Source organism: Centropristis striata, chromosome 1 (genome assembly GCF_030273125.1).
Source record: "Centropristis striata isolate RG_2023a ecotype Rhode Island chromosome 1, C.striata_1.0, whole genome shotgun sequence".
Classification (NCBI taxonomy): domain Eukaryota; kingdom Metazoa; phylum Chordata; class Actinopteri; order Perciformes; family Serranidae; genus Centropristis; species Centropristis striata.
The window spans coordinates 45,174,916-45,195,278 of record NC_081517.1 but is presented as its reverse complement, the minus strand read 5'-3'; the positions used below and the strand labels follow the sequence as shown (position 1 = coordinate 45,195,278).

Here is a 20,363-nt window from a genome sequence, read left to right as displayed (position 1 = left end):
ACTCCTCCTCCCAGAGTTTTGGTTGCACATACACCAAAAAGGTATCACATTGACCGGCGCCAAAAACACGCCAAAAAATCCCCCCAATGTTACCCTATGGAGAGGCTAGAGTGGATGACATCATTGCTAGAGTGCAGAGGGAGAGAAAAAATTACAAGAGACACAAAATTATTTAAAAAAGACACAAAATTATTTTAAAAAGACACAATTACCAAAAAAGACAAAATTACCCAAAAAAGTAATTAAAGGGACCTTCCACACACAACACGGTAAAGTGCCATTCATATAAAACTCACATTAAACTTTCTTATCAAGGTGGGGGCCACAAAATATCATCACAAGGGCCGCAATTGGCCCGCGGGCCGCGAGTTGGAGACCCCTGCTTTAGATCCTCAACACGAGTCAAATGCTGAATCTGAATGCTGAAAAAAATAGCTTTGTTAGAGCGATCTAAAAAAAAATGTCTGGATTTGGAGCTTTTGGAGACTCCACAGGGCTAAAAACATTTTCCCATACCTGTTCAACTAGTTTTACAGGAACAATAGGATTGGAACTATAAACTTGCATTCTTTTGTACGAAGTGACATGTTTGACATGACAGCTGATGATGATAACGTGGATTCCTTTCCCATTAGCTGTGCTGAGTTGTTTTGTAAGGTCTGACTGATGGAAAAACACAGCCTGTGTTTTTCCATCAGTCAGACTTGTTGGACCTGCTGTGGATCATTTGGAACATGATAATCCATCTGAACTTTCAATGCTGTCAAACGGTTTTCTCCTGTCAACCTGGAGCAGCATCAAACAGCATCGTCCCTTTAACCCTGTGGAGTGTCCAGAAGCTCCAAATAATCAGACTTGTTGCCTCCATCAGAGTATAAAACAAAGCAGCGTGGAGCCCTACTGTACATTTACCTCTAAAGTTCTGGCTGTAAACTCCATGAGGCCAGTTTCAGTTTGATGATGATATACCAAGTAAAACTGGAGACAAGCTCAAAGAGATTTAGTATCAAATGATAGAACTGGATGGAACCCTCTGATATGGTAGATTTGACACCTTTGGTCACATTTGACACATTTACAATTCTTTATTGACCATGATAGTGTTTTGAAAGTAAAAAAAAAGATTCAAAATCACATTTTATGTTGGACTAAAGGACTAAAAAAGTCACAAAATGACTAAAAAAGACACAAAAGTACACAAAATGACGAAAAAAAGACATCAAATGACTAAAAAAAGACACAAAATGACCAAAATGACCAAAAAAGACACAAAAAGACACAAAAGACACAAAATAACTAAAAAAGACACAAAATGACCAAAGAAGACACAAAAAAGACACAAAAGGACCAAAAAAGAGCCAAATGACTAAAAACAGACACAAAAAGACACACAATGATTAAAAAAAGACACAAAATAACTAAAAAAGACACAAAATGATACAAAATGACCAAAAAAAGACACAAAATAACTAAAAAAGACACAAAATGATACAAAATGACCAAAAAAAGACACAAAATAACTTAAAAAGACACAAAATGACCAAAAAAGAGCCAAATGACTAAAAACAGACACAAAAAGACACAAAATGATTAAAAAAGACACAAAATGATACAAAATGACCAAAAAAAGACACAAAATTACCAAAATAGACATAAAAAGACACAAAAAAATTAAAAAGACACAACAAAAGACACAAAATGACCAAAATGACCAAAAAAGACACAAAAGACACAAAATAACTTAAAAAGACACAAAATGACCAAAGAAGACACAAAAAAGACACAAAATGACCAAAAGAGACCCAAATCAAACAGAGTCCCACTAGAATAAAAACCAGAGTTGATGACAGGATCACACACAATCACAAGATCACATTTATGTTGGTTTTTCTTTGTTTCTTTTTGGTTCTAAATGTTGATCCAGTAAGTCAGAATAAAAAATAAATTATTATTATCAGGTCATATAGGTGAAAAAATCTACCAACATGGTATTTAAACATGTTTTAAGGTGAATACAGGCAGGATGGAAGGAGTCAGACATGGAGGAAATAGAACAAAACTCCAGAGAGTTAAAGAGTCATTGTGATCAAGAAGAAGATCATGAAAAACAACATCACTGTGACTATTTGCATAAGAAGCCGTTATTCATCAGAACAGGGAGGGGTTTTAATTGGGCGAAGTGGGAGGTTCTTTAGCTCGGAGCCAAACAAAAAATTTCCATCTTGGAGAATGTTGTCAGGTCTTTGGGTGTTACACAACTTCTACCATTATGTAAAATTCACACACACCTGTAGCTTGCATAGAGTTCAACTTTAAACCCCGCCCCCTTTGTGTCAACATGATTGAGGGTTTGGCTCATTTCCAACAGCAATTGCAAAGGAATGAACATGTTTAAATGGCTGAAACCTGACACAGAAAAATGTCCTTTCTCTTTACTGTTCTCCACTTCCTTCCTTCCTCTACAGCAGCTTGAAGACTGAATCATTGTTCATTTAGCAGATTCTGATTCACCGTTCATATTACTGTAATAACCGTCTATGAAACATCATCCTCTCACCTCTCACATGTGTTAACATGCCTGACCGTGAGAGAAAATCATCTTCTCAAAGTCAATTAGTGAGATCTTTTAAATCATTCTGACAGAAGCCTCTGGTGCCACCTTCCTGATCTTATTTGATCCTCAGAAATAGGTTTGGGGGGGAAGCTATTGATTATTGCTGATACACATATTATACCCTGCTGCCTCATGGTGCCATGAAAGCTTCTTTTCTTTTATTCTGGTTTTGTTGGTTCATTGTTTTGTTTATTTAAAGGCCTTTCCAAAACTTTTACAGATTTAGCAACCCTAAAAACCTTGTCCCTTGCCTACAAAATAGCAACAGGAACAGCTCCTGCTTATCTGAACCACTTCATCAAAATTGTGGATCGGAGATGGCAGCCATATAAAATCTATGAGAAACAATATATCTTCCAAGTCACTTAGAAGGTCAATCCAGGTGTCAAAATCTACATTTTCTGTTGGGAAAAATGTATCTGACATGAGATGAAAGCGTTCCCTTTGATTTTTTGAGCAGTGTACATGTTGTTGTACTATGTTGACTCTCCCGTCAACATAGAGTCCAAACATTTCCAGCTCAGGATTCCTGCTGCAGCACTTGAAACAAGTTGCCTACCAGTCTGGGTGGAAATGAACATATCTATTTGATCAAATAATCATCTAGTGATATTCTCAAGAGCTTTAAATGATTCTTTGACCCAGAAAATGTAGATTTTGACACCCAGATTGACCTTCTAAGTGGCTTGGAAGATATATTAGTTCTCATAGACTTTATATGGCTGCCATCTCTGATCCACAATCTTGATGAAGTAGCTCCTACCAAAAATTGAAACTTATGGTGATAGAGAGCATGTGGACAAAATGTGGAGCTTTTATCCAACTTGTCCCCTTTATTTAGCTCCGCCTCCTGACTAATATGGACTCAAACTGAACCCACCACTCTTACTCTTGCTATGTTTCTTGACATCATCTTTCATTCATTCATTCATTCATTGTCCTTAACCATTTATCCACACTTGGGTCATGGTTTAGAAACAAAGCCAACAATAACACAACAATTTTTAGTTTCAGGTGATTATACATTAGTGAATATTATATTAAATTTCTGCCAATAGATCCCCCTGAATCAGAAACAATGGACCTAATGGATAAATCCAACAAAAACCTTAACATCACTCCAATGCAAATATATATATATATATATATATATATATATATATATATATAATGCAAATTATAATAAATATTTAGAGGATAAGCTTTACAGTCACTAAAAGAAAAAAAATCAAATAATATTAATGTACTGTTGAAATATTATACAGTTGGACAGAGTCAACGCCTGTGTACCAACTCCATGGTTCCCATTAAATATTGTGCATTCTGTTCACATAATAAATCATCGTTGTGGTGGTTGGGCGTGCATGTTGAAACCCTGAAGTGGCCGGCTGCCCATTAAGTGTTCCCATTAAAAAAAACACATTTGGGTGCAAAGTGACTCACCAAGGAGACAAACCACACCCCAACCCCTTGAGTAAACACTTAGAACATTAAAAACACAGTTCAGCCTATTCCGACGCTACCTGCACGGTTAATCATTTAAAGCTTTGTATTGTAAGTCGCTTTGGACAAAATCGTCTGCTAAATGACATGTAATGTAAAAAGCCATTGGATCTTTGTTGTGTCGAGAGTTTATATTTTGGCTTATTAATGTGTTTATGAACCACAGGAAGACAACCAACCCACCAACCGCATCAGTGGATGCTAGCAGTCAATGTAATTTTAAAACTGATGAATTTGCGTTTGGCATTCAGTTGGATGTGATTTGGAGTTCATTATGTCTTCAACTAAAAGACATCCATAGCCGTGTAAAGTCTCGGGCCGCGCCCTCTCTAAAGTCTCAGGCCACGCCCTCTCTAAAGTCTCAGGCCACGCCCTCTCTAAAGTCTCAGGCCACGCCCTCTCTAAAGTCTCAGGCCACGCCCTCTCTAAAGTCTCAGGCCACGCCCTCTCTAAAGTCTCAGGCCACGCCCTCTCTAAAGTCTCAGGCCAACTCTAATTCCATATTGACCAAGGTTTTCTTTTTGTATTTCAGGCATTCGTTTTTCCTTGGCACACGTGGCCGGTTAGCTCAGTTGGTTAGAGCGTGGTGCTAATAACGCCAAGGTCGCGGGTTCGATCCCCGTACGGGCCAACTACGATTTTGTTGCTTCGACAACGCTTTCAATTAAATAGAACATAATAACTTTATTGTCATTGCAACAAGTACAGAGATTTAGAACTGTCATTTCATCTGTGCAACATATAAAATCAATCAATAAAACGTATAAATAAAAGCTTATAATAAAACAAAAACACATATTAAATGGGTTTTTTTGTATTGAGTATGGTGACTCTTCCTTAATCTGTTTGTCCTTGTTTTTATTGCTCTGTTTTTTTGGCCGCCCGTTGCATAAATATTTTCTTACCACATGTATTCTAGCTCAAGTCAGCTAAACTTCTTAACGATAGTGGAAAAGTGTAATATAGACATGGGAAGCAACTATACAGTGATTTGAGTAGTGTACTGTATATGAATGACACGATCAATGCGATACCAGCAGCGGTTCCATGGTGTAATGGTTAGCACTCTGGACTCTGAATCCAGCGATCCGAGTTCAAATCTCGGTGGAACCTGACTTTTGCATCGCTCTGCTGAAAATTTTAAACTTAATTTGCATGGTTTTATTAATCAGAGATCCGCTAAGAAATATGCACCATTCCATCCACAAATTTAGCTACCAACAGAAACACTATACACAGAGAAACAAACATTGATTGTTCTGATTCAAACCAAAAAACTTGCAGAAAATATTTTTCCTTTTTTATTTTGATTCTGTCATCACCACAGATCCCATTTTTTCTTACAAAACACAACACGTGGAACACAAACATAAATGAAAGGTGAAAGGTCTGCTGAACATCCAAAAGGGCTGTAGAGGATAATTATTTAATCCTATAAACCCATCAAAAAAACTTTTCAATCCTTTCACTGTTAAAAACAGGTCTGTAAAAAATAATTTTCTATCTCTATACATTTGTGAGCACAGTCTGTTTCTAAATAGATCCAAATGGCTACAAACAAGAACAAGACTTTCTGTTTTCAGAGTAAGAATCCAACACAAACAGTGTTTCTGTGCTGTATTTGATCCGTCTCTCAGCCACAGCAGGTAGGAATCATTTCAGCCTTTCAGCAGGACAGGAGTCTTCATGATGAAGATCTTCATGATGAAGATCTCCAGCCGTGTCCTCTGACTAGCAGCTCTAGTCGAGTCTTCCTTCATTTCTTCTGTCTTGTCTTTGATGGTGCTGCCCCCTTCTGGTGGGAACTGGATCCTGGTTTTCTAAGAGCAAGATAAAGGACAGTAATGAAACAAAAATCCACCATACAGTTGCTATAGAAAAGACAACGGGTGAACCTACTGAGCAGCTTTGTCCGATGTCTCCGGATGAAGGATGACCACTTCCTCCTCTTCACTGTCAGAGATCTCCACGACTTCTCCTGGAAGTTCAAACAGATTGTTAAAAATAAAAACACTCACTGATTGCCTCATCCAGGTCAGAAAGGGAACAACGGATGGATAAAATGTATTTTTTATATTAAATTTTAACAGAAAAAAACGCCCGTTATTTCATATTCTGCGACCGGAAGTTTTCATTTACAAAATAAAAGCGTGAATAGTCGGTAAATAAAGTTTATTCCTCTTTTCAAATTTTAGTCACATAAATAAAATATTGTTTTCTCGTTGTCTGAGTGAAAAAGCACGTCACTCAAAATGTATGTTTGTTTGATTATCTAAGTCGTATAATGAAAACTGAAACAGGAAGTCCAGAGTCGGAAACAGGGACCGCTCCCCTTCAAAGTAAGAGTCTCAGGGTCTGAAGTGTGCTGGCTGCTTGGCGATGTTTTGATTTGAATTTTTGTTGTTATAACTAGAAAACAAAAATCAAATCATGTTTTAAATATAGTCTATCCTCCCTGTATTTACATTTTAATGTTTGTATTTTAAAACCAAAATCAAATGACCACTCATTTGATTTTTAATATCCTTTTGTGAACCGTTTCTGTCAGCTACAGTCTGTATCAGCCAATGTCTTACTTTGCCTTCTTCCACCTCCATTTATTTGTTTGTTTGTTTGTTTGTTTATTTATTTGTTAATTTTTATTATTTGCTTATCACTGATCACTAGGAAAAATGTACAATGTATGAACATTTATGTATATGGGATGTGATAAAAATGGTAAAATTCAATAAAAATATCAGAGAAAAAAAAGAAAAAGAGAATAACCTCTGCTCTCCTTCTTTTCCTCCTCTTCCATCGTTGTTTCCTCTTGTTCTTCAACACTGCTGCCGTCTTCCTCCTCCTCCTCTTCCTCTTCCTCCTCCTCCTCTTCCTCCTCCAGCCCCCAGGTGTTCTGGACCCCCTGTCCTACCTGACCCACTCCTGGGACGTGAACCACTGGTGAAGGGACCCTGGTGTGTTCGGTGAAGGAGCCACAGCAGATAGAATATAGAAAAAAGGTAAAAAAAAAAAAAAAAAAAGTCCCGGAGTCTCATGTGTGAAAAGTGAACTTACCGTGAGAATGTGTGGTGGCACCGCAAACTTTTATTAGGCAGAAACTTCTGTCTTCTCGCTCTATTAAAATGTGTTTCATATCTAAACTCAAACTACACAAAACTGGCTTTGTGTTGGAGGAAAATGCCGTTTTCCATCCTAAATAACTCGTTCTAAATATGAGGGGATAGAGGATTTTTATGATCTAATTTTATATTTTATATTTCTCAGCTCAGTTGGTTAGAGCGTGGTGCTAGTAACACAAGGTCGCGGGTTCGATCCCCGTACGGGCCAACTAGGATTTTGTTACTTCGACAACACTTTCATTTAAATTAAATAGAATAACGTTATTGTCATTGTAACAAGTACAACGAGATTTAAAAGTGCCATCTCATCTGTGCAACATATAAAATCAATCAATAAAACGTTAAAAAAAGCTGATAATAAAACAAAATCAAATACCCATCATTCACGCACACACAATTGTACATTCCGTTGCAACGGCCATTATTGCACATTAAATGCTTTTTTTGAGTATTGAGTATGGTGACTGCAGTGGGGAAAAACTGTTTCTTAATCTGTTTGTCCTTGTTTCTATTGCTCTGTTTTTTTAGCTGCCCGTTGCATAATTATTTTCTCACCACATGTATTCTAGCTAGGGTCAGCTAAACTTCTTAATGATAGCGTATTGTATATAAATGACACAATCAATGCGGCTAATGTGCAATGGTTAGCACTCTGGAGATAGAGGATTTTTATCATCTATTTTTATATTTTATATTTCTCCTGCGTACTGCTGCTTACTTGTGCAATAATAGTATGTGCCTCTCCACAGGGGTTCCCCAGGGCTCAGTGCTGGGGCCACTGCTATTCGCCATCTACACCACCTCTCCTCCTGCGTACGAACTTTTCTAGTTTTGGGAGAACGCCATCTTTCAGTATGAAAGCTACACACTTTCTGATACATGAGGCCCCTGGTCCATGCTGTTGTTATTCAGCTCAGTAAGGATACGTTGGGGGCGGGGCCTCGGCGCCCTGGACGATGTCATTGGCTCGTTCTGTCACGTCCGTCATCTCGACTGAAGTCTCGTCTGTTTTCAGCGCCGTGATTCTGTCCTGAGGCAGAGACTCTGCAAAACCACACCGACCACCAGACTTCCTGGAGAATAAAATACAGAGATTACCTTCAAATAACAATAACTTCAGATAGGAAACTTCCAGAACAGCTGGTTGGAGTTAGTTCAATTAGGGCTGGGCGATATGGACCAAAAGTCATATCCCGATATATTTAGGCTGAAAATCGATATACAATATATATCCTGATATTTTTATCTCAAAGTGAGAGCAAATGTTCAGTCAAAGTCAAAGCAAATTGACCAAAAATAGATGTAAAAAATACCAAAAAAAGACACAAATTTACCAAAAATAGATGTAAAAATGACTGAAAAAGGACACAAATTGACCAAAAATAGATGTAAAAATTATCCAAAAAGGACACAAAATTATCGAAAAAGACACAAAATGACCAAAAATACAGTCACGGAAAAAAGTATTAAACCACCCTTGTTTTCTTCAATTTCTTGTTAATTTTAATGTCTGGTTCAACTAAAGGTTCATTTGTTTGGACAAATATAATGAAAACAACAAAAATAGCTGATAAGAGTTTAATTTAAGAGCTGATATCTAGACATTTAACATGGCTTCATTGATAATAACCAAAATCATTAACAAGAAAACCATGAAAATGTCTAGAGGAGGTTCACTCTGAGTTACGCGTGTGATACAAATAAAGTCTGATTGATTTATCGACTGATTCATTTGTGAAGATTATTCAGTGTACAAAACATGTCAGCATCAGAAACGTGTGTTTTCTACAAGGCTTTCTTTTCTGTATAACCCAAAATCCAATGCAAAAAATCCAATAGGCTAATTCTCAATAGACCCTATTGTGATGCTACTTTCAGGTCCATATTCCAACATAAATACGTCATTGTGTTTGCTCTCCTTTGTCCCGTTCTACAGTGTGACAGTGACCCATGATTGTTTGCTTTTACTCTTCCTGTAAGTCGCTTTGGATAAAAGCATCTGCTAAATGACTAAATGTAAATGTAAATGTAAACTGTGGTGGTGTGATATTGATCGGTGCTCACCTTGCTCTCTTGTCGTTCTCCAGAGCTTTACTGATCAGTTCTGTGATCTCAGACACTTTGACACTCGCTATTTTACTGCATCTCATAACCTGAAACACAAGAAATAAACCGCTGTTACACTTTAAACTGGGTTAAGGAGAGCAGATCTTCCTGAAAAAAGACACATTATTTGGAAGTAGGGCTGGGCGATACGGACCAAAAGTCATATCCTGATATATATTCAGGCTGAATATCGATATACGATATATATCCTGATATTTTTATCTCAAAGTGAGAGCAAATGCTTCATAAAGTGCACATTTAAATAAAAAAATATCTTAAATAAAACCAGCCTATGAAATAGAATAGGCCAATGGTGGTCTAGTTTGTCAGAAAGTATCTGAATAATCCAGTTCTCTCTGTGTGGTCTGTGTCCTAGAGGTTAGGAAATCAGCTTGTTACCACAGGGGTCGCTGGTTCAAATCCCAGGACTCACGGGTCAACAACTATTAGTCAAAAAATAGAAACAAATTACCACATTATGGGATGTCCAGAAATGACTCCCTTGAAAAAACCTCATACATATGTCTATTTTTGTCATAAATGGTCAAATTTTAAAATGCCTAAAAATGCTTAAAATGGGTCAAATATAGTCTGTTTTATAACATATTAAAGCATCATATGGCCAGAAATATTTATATTTATATGAGAAAAGAATAAGGAACATTACAAAAGAACTAAATATGACAAACCCTAGTAAGGGCAGCATTTATATAGAAAGAAAGAAAAAAAATTGAACTATATCGATATTTACGATATGGTCTAATTCCATATCACATTTAAAAATATATCGATATGATAAATACCTTTTACACAATATGGCAGCCATTTATGGATTACTATACCAAATATAATCCCATGAAAAATGAACAAAAGTAAATTTTTGAACACTTCACATCCTCCAAGTTGTATTATTATTATTTTATTTTTTATTTGATCATATTATTATTACATATTATATACTGTACTATTATTATATAGCGTCTAGTCACAATGACATTATGACCATCATATCATCATCTACCTACCAACTGATCTTCTTTTTAACTTCTTTAGTGTCCTTGTTCTATTCTGTGTTTTTTTCTATTGTTGTTTTTATTTATGCTACCTCAGTATTTTATTCTATTGTATTTTATTGTACTTGAATACCAGACTGCTGTGACAACAGAATTTGTAACGGAATGAATAAAGTAATCGATCTATCCATCTATATCGATATATTTTTTATATTGATATATATCGCCCAGCCCTATTTGGAAGGTAATGTATCTTTATGGCTGCAGTAGGGTTTAATGTGGACTATATTCTCCTGTTAATGAATGAATTATCAGTAGAATATAGTCCACATTATACACCACTGTTACTGAAAAAATTAACAGTGGTGTATAATGTGGACTATATTCTACTGATAACTAATTAACCCTTTGATGCACAACATATGGACAACTCTTCTAATGCACAACATGGGTCAGAAATGACTCATTCATCCAAATTTGATTTAAAATTAAATGACCTAATACTATAATAATAGTAATTTGTTTCAAATAGTTACTTTCCACACTCATATTTCATATATTTAACATGTTTATGTATCATTTTGTCACACATACAGTGTATCTGGAAGGTTTTCACAGCGCTTCACTTTTTCCACATTTTTTTTTATGTTTCAGCCTTATTCCAAAATTGATTGAATTCATTTTTCCTTAAAAATTTTTATTCAAAAAGTAAGAAATGAAAACAAAATATTAGGATGTATGATAGTCAAAAACAAGTTGATTTAGGAAAACCTGGAATACTGAATGATGAAATTAATTTATTGCAAAGATATAGAACATTTTTTTAAAAACTCAGTCGGGTCACTTTAGACCCATGTTGTGCATCAAAGGGTTAATTATTAATGTATAGTGTATAGTGTGCTGACCTGCTCCTTGAGCAGCATGATGCCTCCACTAGACTGGATGGAGCAGATTTCTCTGTGTTTGTTCATGGCAATCATCAATAATCCGTCCATCACTCGCTCCTCACGCTCACACGGGTCCACCAGCAGGAAGGTGCTGCACATAACGTTACATCAATTAAATCAATTAAATTATATTAATCATCAAGAAAGATTATTGCTCTGTATCATACACTGCCGTTTTATTAGGTACACCTAGCTAAGACAAACAGTCATGGACAAAACATTTAGATCACCCTTGTTTTCTTCAGTTTCTTGTTCATTTGTGGTTCAACTAAAGGTTCATTTGTTTGGACAAATATAATGATAACAACAAAAATATCTGATAAGAGTTTCATTTAAGAGCTGATATCTAGACATTTAACATGGTTTTTATTGATAATGACTGATAATAATAATAATAATAATAATAATAATAATAATGGTTATTATCAAGAATGTTTCCATGACTGTAGATGTAAAAAATAACCGAAAAAGACACAAAATTATCAAAATAGGAATAAACTGAACAAAAATAGATGTAAAAATAACCAAAAGACACAAATTGACCAAAAATAGATACAAAAAGTGCCAAAAAAGGACACAAAATTATTGAAATAGAAACAAAATGACCAAAAATAGATGTAAAAATGACCGTAAATCCCTCATGAAGCTTCTAAACTGGTTTAGAGAAGTGCTGATTCGGCTGTATGATTATTTTAGAGGATGTATTTAATGGTTCATGGTTCATCAACGCTGCGTACATTCAAAAACATTGCATACTCTGTTCTGTATTCATATTGTACTTGTAGGAGATGACTGTGAATAAACAGCAGGCTTATTTTGATGCAAAGATTTGTACATTAGCAGAAATGCAGCACATGACGGAATGTTGATTTAAATGTGAGATGTTGGTATTTACAGAGTAAACAGTAACTGTCTCTGTATTGAGGAGTTGTTGAGTCTCACCCTTGTTGGAAGAAGGAGAAGCTGACACTGATGGGCATGTGGTAGATACTCAGAGGGATCGGGTCTCTCTCCTCGGGACTGAACTGAGGAGGAAACAAGACATTTATTTATTTATTGTTGTTTGCACTCAAAAACATACATCATAAAGAAAGAACAGTACAAGAAACAGAAACAGAAAAATATGTAGGTAGATCAAAAAGCCCAAAGAGCTTATACATGACCCTCTAATGTCTAGAAATAAACACAACAAACAAAACAACGTTGTTGTGTTTGTTGTTTGTTGTTGTTGTGTCTCACCACGGTGACCTCGTCTCCCTGGATGGCGACATCAGGACGTCTGAAGTGGCAGAGAGCCGTGATGGCAGCGATGGAGGCAGCGTCCATCAGGTTACCGTCATGGTTCAACATGTGGACGTCCACTCTGACCTGCCACACCTACACACACACACACACACACACACACACACACACACACACACACACACACACACACACACACACACAGAGACACACACAGACACACACACACACACACACACACACACACACACACACACACACACACACACACACACACACACACACACACACACACCACACACACACCACATACACAGACAGACAGACAGACAGACAGACACACACACACACACACACACACACACAGACACACACACACACGCAAACAGACACACACACACACACACACACACACACACACACACACACACACACACACAGACACAGACACACACACACACACACACACACACAGACACACACAGACACACACACACACACAGAGACACACACAGACACACACACACACACAGACACACACACACACACACACAGACACACACACACACACACACACACACACACACACAGACACACACACACAGACACACAGACACACAGACACACACACACACACACACAGACACACACACACACAGACACACACACAGACACACACACACAGACACACACACACACAGACACACACACACACACACACAGACACACACACACACACACACACACACACACACACACACAGACACACAGACACACACACAGACACACAGACACACAGACACACACACAGACACACACACACACACACAGACACACACACGCAGACACACAGACACACACACACACACACAGACACACAGACACACAGACACACAGACACAAAGACACACAGACACACACACCATCAGCATTAACAGTGGATTAGGTGATTTCCTTTTTTTATTATTTTTCAAATTATCCAAATTCATCAGACAAAGAATATAAAATTCTCACATGAGAGAATCAAGTCTAGTTCTGTCCAATCAAACAAACTTCCCACAAATACTGGACCCAATACATCCAGATACGACACATACACAAACTAGGTGAATAAAAAAGGAAATCACAACGGAGAGAGAAAAGAAAAAACAAAACAAAACAAGAAACAGATACATATTTACAGTTGAAACCAGAAGTTTACATACACTTTATAAAAAGACACATATGCTTTTTTTATCACTGTCTGACATGAAATCAGACAATCACTTTTCCTGTTTTAGGTCCGTTAGGATTACCAAAATTATTTCTATTTACTAAATGCCAGAATAATGAGAGAAGGATTTTTTAAGACAAATTGTTTATGACTTTCTTCAAAGTCAGAAGTTCACATACACTAACATTATTATGCCTTGAAACTATTTGGGAAAGCCCAGATGATGATGTCATGTCTTTGGAAGCTTCTGATTGGTTCATTGACAACATTAGAGTTAATTGGAGACACACCTGTGGATGTATTTTAAGGCTCACCTGAAACACACTGCTGCTTAGTGTACCATCATGGGAAAGTCAAAAAGCATACGTGTCTTTTTACATAGTGTAAGTAAACTTCTGGTTTCAACTGTACATGTTGGTTCCATAGAAATGTTAGTAGCTGCCATGCTGTCAACAAAGGAAACACATTTCTTCTTGTTTTAAGGTTATTTGTTACCTTTTCTCCAGACACCACACACAGAGATTCTGTATCGATGCACTTGGAGTTCCTCAAACATCTCTCCAGCTGTCTGTTGAGCTTCACAGACAGCTCAGACTGTCTGAGGAGAAAATAACCAAACACAAGATTTAAAACTCTCTGAACTAACAGCTGGACTACAGGAACCATGTTCAGACTAATGTCTGCTTTAAACTCTAATACAATACAATATAGCACATTTAAACAACACAAACGTCTCCAAAGGTCTGTACAAAGAATCAACAATAAAACAAACATTTCCATATAACAATCAGCAATAAATAATAAGTGTATAAATCTAAAATAATGCCACAAATAAAACAATACAATCAAACAGATAAACATAGTAAAATAAATAAAAGACATAGTTAAAAGTAGTAAAATACACTACTGGTCAAAAGTTTTAGAACACACCAACTTTTCCAGAATTTAATTGAAAATGATGCAGTTTAATGTCTCAGTGTACTCTGAAATTAATGCACATTTGCAACATTTAAAATTCTTTATTGAGCATGATAGTGTTTTGAAAGTAAAAAAAAGATTCAAAATCACATTTTATGTTGGACTAAAGGACTAAAAAAAGACACAAAATGACTTAAAAAAGACACAAAATGACCAAAAAAAGACACAAAATGACTTTCAAAGACATGAAAAGAATTCAAAAATGGACAAAATAGCCCAAGACTCCATAGAGTTAAGCTGTTAACCCATTTCTTGTTCCCTGAAAAAGGCCTACTTGTATAATTCTGAAATGTACATTATTTTCCAGTTTTGGTTAAGCTTACCTTTTTTTATTTACCTCTGGCAGTTCACCACTTACCTTTGGACCCTTTCAAGCTGTTCATTTGACTTGAACTGCTTGAATTTCAATAAAAAACTGGAAAAATTGGGCTGTTCTAAAACTTTTGACCAGTAGTGTAAAATAAATAAAAGACACAGAGGACCACAAAACTCACGCAAATTTAAAAAGCCAGAGAATAAAAATGGGTATTTTCTTTAAAACTCTGATTCTGTGACGTAATGAGGAACAACAGCAGAAATCTACCAGAAGTAGAAGAAGATAAAAAGATAATATATCTCTTTGTTTTTCTCACCTGCCTGGCTCAAACGCAGGTGAGGCCATCGGAGACAGCTCGATGTTGAAGAACATGATTCCCTCGTTGGGTCGGTTCTCTTTAGGAGCTACGAGCTCACAGGACACCTGAGCCATCACCCTGCAGAGATTATCAATAAATATATAGTATTATAATTAATATATCACTTCATGTTCTTAGGAGGGAGGCACAACCCATGGGAAATGACAGAGAATAAAGTCAGAATTCTGAGTTGTTGTTGTTTTTTTAACTTTATTGCCTTTATGCACATTTACAGACAATTAACATCACAAAGGAAAACAAATCAAATCATCTTGAGATTGGGTCTCTTCTGTCACACAAATGGCACTGTAAAGGGTATTACACATATTTTATCTGGTTCTGTATTCCAAAAAATAATAATAATAAATAAATAAATAAAAAGGGCTAATTTAGACAATAATAGTGTATAAGAGTCTTAAGCAATATAGTCTGTAACTGGGGCCCACCTTCTCATAAAAACAGGGACTTTTAGCTGTAATTGTCATATATTCCATCATGTAGACGTGTTTTACTTTCTGTAACCACTGAGTGATCATGGGGGGTCATACTTCATCCAATTTATAGAAATAATTTTTCTTGCAATCATCAACAAAATGTGTAATATATAACATTGTTCTGTGGTAAACAGGTGGTCAGGAGAATTCTGAGTTTAAAGCCAAAATTCTTAGAATAAAGTCAAAATTCTGAGGATAAAGTCAGAACTCAATTTAGTTTTTCATGTGTGGCTCTAGTCATCTTCCGTAGTGAAGCATAATTTAGTGTTAGATTTATTAAAGAAGGTTAAACATTATATTAAAATACAAAATCGCAGCATGTATTTCACCATAGTCTCACCTGGTTTTACCCAGATCCACAAAGCAGCAGCCGTAGTCCGTCCCAAAGGTGATCTTCATCTTCCTGTAGTCATAGGTCTGTCTTCCATCCAGACGCTGCAGAGAGAGACAGACAGGTAGAGACAGACAAGTAGAGACAGACAGGTAGAGACAGACAGGTAGAGACAGACAAGTAGAGACAGACAAGTAGAGACAGACAGGTAGAGACAGACAAGTAGAGACAGACAAGTAGAGACAGACAGGTAGAGACAGACAAGTAGAGACAGACAGGTAGAGACAGACAGGTAGAGACAGACAGGTGGAGACAGACAGGTAGAGGGCAGACAGGTAGAGACAGACAGGTAGAGGACAGACAGGTAGAGACAGATAGGTAGAGACAGACAGGTAGAGACAGACAGGTGGAGGACAGACAGGTAGAGGACAGACAGGTGGAGGACAGACAGGTAGAGGACAGACAGGTAGAGACAGACAGGTGGAGGACAGACAGGTAGAGGACAGACAGGTAGAGGACAGACAGGTAGAGGACAGACAGGTGGAGGACAGACAGGTGGAGACAGACAGGTGGAGGACAGACAGGTAGAGACAGACAGGTAGAGACAGACAAGTAGAGACAGACAAGTAGAGACAGACAGGTAGAGGACAGAGAGGTAGAGGACAGACAGGTAGAGACAGACAGGTGGAGAACAGACAGGTAGAGACAGACAGGTGGAGGACAGACAGGTAGAGACAGACAGGTAGAGACAGACAAGTAGAGACAGACAGGTAGAGACAGACAGGTAGAGACAGACAAGTAGAGACAGACAGGTAGAGACAGACAGGTAAAGACAGACAAGTAGAGACAGACAGGTAGAGACAGACAAGTAGAGACAGACAGGTAGAGACAGACAAGTAGAGACAGACAAGTAGAGACAGACAGGTAGAGACAGACAGGTAGAGACAGACAAGTAGAGACAGACAAGTAGAGACAGACAGGTAGAGACAGACAGGTAGAGACAGACAAGTAGAGACAGACAGGTTGAGACAGACAAATAGAGACAGACAGGTAGAGACAGACAAGTAGAGACAGACAGGTAGAGACAGACAGGTAGAGGACAGACAGGTAGAGACAGACAAGTAGAGACAGACAGGTAGAGACAGACAAGTAGAGACAGACAGGTAGAGACAGACAGGTAGAGACAGACAAGTAGAGACAGACAGGTTGAGACAGACAGGTAGAGACAGACAGGTAGAGACAGACAGGTAGAGACAGACAAGTAGAGACAGGCAGGTAGAGACAGACAGGTGGAGGACAGACAGGTAGAGACAGACAGGTAGAGACAGACAGGTAGAGGACAGACAGGTAGAGGACAGACAGGTAGAGACAGACAAGTAGAGACAGACAGGTAGAGACAGACAAGTAGAGACAGACAGGTAGAGACAGACAGGTAGAGACAGACAGGTAGAGACAGACAAGTAGAGACAGACAAGTAGAGACAGACAGGTGGAGGACACACAGGTGGAGGACAGACAAGTAGAGACAGACAGGTAGAGACAGACAGGTAGAGGACAGACAGGTAGAGACAGACAAGTAGAGACAGACAGGTAGAGACAGACAAGTAGAGACAGACAAGTAGAGACAGACAGGTAGAGACAGACAAGTAGAGACAGACAAGTAGAGACAGACAGGTTGAGACAGACAGGTAGAGACAGACAAGTAGAGACAGACAGGTAGAGACAGACAGGTAGAGACAGACAGGTAGAGACAGACAAGTAGAGACAGACAAGTAGAGACAGACAGGTGGAGGACAGACAGGTAGAGACAGACAAGTAGAGACAGACAGGTAGAGACAGACAGGTAGAGGACAGACAGGTAGAGACAGACAGGTAGAGGACAGACAGGTAGAGACAGACAGGTAGAGACAGACAAGTAGAGACAGACAGGTAGAGACAGACAGGTAGAGACAGACAAGTAGAGACAGACAGGTAGAGACAGACAGGTAGAGACAGACAGGTAGAGGATATGGAATTAGACCATATCACATATATCCATATAGATCATTTTTCCCCCTTTCTTTCTATATAAATGCTGCCCTTACTAGGGTTTGTCATATTAAGTTCTTTTGTAATGTTCGTTATTCTTTTCTCAGATAGACAGATAGATAGACAGATAGACAGATAGATAGATAGATAGATAGATAGATAGAAAGATAGATAGATAGATAGATAGATTTTATTTATCCCAAGCTGGGAAATGACAGTGTATCAGCAGCATTACACACAGAGACAATAACAACACAATTTAATAAAAACAACAACCTAGGCATATTCAAGCAATAAAATGCAATAGAAATAAAAATGTCAAAAGAAAAAACATTGATTCTAGTGCAAAGTAAAACATAAATATACAGTATAAAATATAAGGTGCTGTGAAACAAATAAGGTGCAGTGAACAGTGTGCATAAAAAACACATAAGGTGCACAGTGACTGTATGTAATATAAATATATTTATTTCAGAAAAAGATTGGCCTATTTAATTGAATAGGCTATTTTTTTTTAAACGTGCACTTTATGGAGCTTTGATTTTAAATAAAAAAAGGTTCTCCTCTTATTATACAGTACTTATGTTCACTTAAATAAATCAATAAAACTACTTGTGACATGTCATATTTGACTTTGACTGAACATTTGCTCTCACTTTGGGATAAAAATATCAGGATATATATCAGATATTGATATTCAGCCTAAATATATATCAGGATATGACTTTTGGTCCATGTCGCCCAGCCCTATAATGACTCTATAACACCGTATATATAAAAACAGGGAACATTTGACTGCACAGTGAGTACTTTTACTCTTCATCCTTCATTTATCGGATAAAGCAGCTCACCTTCTTCTCTTCTATCGCTTTCAGCAGGAAGTCCCGCTCACAGTTGGCCAGCGGAGTGTCCTTCATCCTGCAGGTTTTATTATTTTAATAATCTAGTTTATAAACGCTCCGACAACAACATGTGGCCAAATCAATGTTTTCTCAACTCTACCCCGGAAGTGCATGTGACCTGCCACAGTAAAAGTGGCGGTAAATCATTTTTTCGTTATTTAACTTGTTTGGAATGATTGTCAAACGGCTATAATTTTATTTTATCATTTTGATTTGATTTTGTTTGTAATGAAACAGATTTATGTTGACGCTGGAACATTTTTACTAGTATATAGTGACGATGAGCTTTTATTTTGAAATACAGCTGCAAAGGGAATCCATGATGCCTTCAAATACTCATCAGGAAACTCGGAGTTTGGAGCTTTAAAATGTGTAGATATTGAAAAAGGAACGTGTAATATTTCCAGTGTTGGAAAGTAACTAATTACACAAAAAGATGCACAAAATGTAAAAAAAAAAAAAAAAGACATAAAAGGGGTTATAAAGAGACGTTTAATAACCAATTTTAAGGTTCTTTACTTGAGTATTTCCATTTTATGTAACTTTATACTTCTACTTCACGACATTTAGAGGCAAATATTGTACTTTTTACTCCACTACATTTATCTGACAGCTTTAGTTACTTTACAGGTTGATATTTAACATAAAACATGATACATTTAAAGTGATTTGACTTCTTTTTATAAATTGAACCTCATAACAGTAAATATGGTGAAAAGGACCCCTACCTTTACAACATTAAAACGCTTCTTACATAAATACATCACAACAAATAATCAAATAATATACTTAGAATATATTCAACAATCTGAGTGGGTTCATTCTGCATAACGAGTACTTTTACTTTTGTTACTTTAAGTACATTTTGATGCTTTTGTTGCAGATCCTTTACTTCAGTAAAAGTACTAATACCACACTGTGAAATTACTCCACTACAGTGAAAGTCCTGCATTCAAAACTTACTGAAGTTAAAGACAAAATGTCACCATACCTCATTCCTTTGAATTTATCGCTCTTAAAATCAACCTATCCGGTAATAATTTCTCACACATATATATTTATATATATGCAAACGTCTAAGAATAGATTAATAAATAAAAGGCATTGCTCGCGCTCTCTCTTGGTCCAGTTGACAGAAAGGTGAACCCGGAAATGTTGAGTACACCAAAGTTTTATGATAGAAATATATAGTATATGGGT

At 37.1% G+C, this 20,363-nt stretch overlaps 1 protein-coding gene and 2 non-coding genes across 3 annotated transcripts; 2 read left to right on the top strand and 1 right to left on the bottom strand.

The window, feature by feature from the left end:
• The first annotated feature begins 4,674 nt into the window (after nucleotides 1–4,674).
• On the top strand, nucleotides 4,675–4,748 carry trnai-aau (transfer RNA isoleucine (anticodon AAU)). The gene has a single exon. It is a non-coding gene; the product is annotated as a tRNA-Ile (tRNA).
• A 410-nt stretch (nucleotides 4,749–5,158) lies between these two features.
• trnaq-cug (transfer RNA glutamine (anticodon CUG)) lies at nucleotides 5,159–5,230 on the top strand. Its single transcript has one exon. It is a non-coding gene; the product is annotated as a tRNA-Gln (tRNA).
• Nucleotides 5,231–5,405: 175 nt separating this feature from the next.
• exosc9 (exosome component 9) lies at nucleotides 5,406–19,256 on the bottom strand. Its single transcript, XM_059343759.1, has 12 exons — nucleotides 19,113–19,256; nucleotides 16,244–16,338; nucleotides 15,368–15,487; nucleotides 14,253–14,355; nucleotides 12,542–12,679; nucleotides 12,245–12,327; nucleotides 11,261–11,393; nucleotides 9,301–9,389; nucleotides 8,163–8,309; nucleotides 6,884–7,068; nucleotides 6,017–6,095; nucleotides 5,406–5,937 (listed from the first exon to the last, which is right to left on the bottom strand). The coding sequence occupies exons 1-12, from the start codon at nucleotides 19,176–19,178 to the stop codon at nucleotides 5,874–5,876; spliced, it is 1,302 nt and encodes a 433-aa protein (XP_059199742.1). The 5' UTR covers nucleotides 19,179–19,256; the 3' UTR covers nucleotides 5,406–5,873.
• Between the last annotated feature and the right edge of the window lie 1,107 nt (nucleotides 19,257–20,363).

What these genes read in the sequence shown, in the direction of transcription:
- exosc9 (XM_059343759.1), bottom strand. Translation starts at nt 19,178, where the DNA reads ATGAAGGACACTCCGCTGGCCAACTGTGAGCGGGACTTCCTGCTGAAA. An exon ending in GTGGATCTGGGTAAAACCAG is followed by an intron (nt 15,488 to 16,243) that starts GTGAGACTATGG and finishes TAATCTCTGCAG; the next exon opens with GGTGATGGCTCAGGTGTCCT. An exon ending in GTGTGGTGTCTGGAGAAAAG is followed by an intron (nt 12,680 to 14,252) that starts GTAACAAATAAC and finishes GTGTGTGTGTAG; the next exon opens with GTGTGGCAGGTCAGAGTGGA.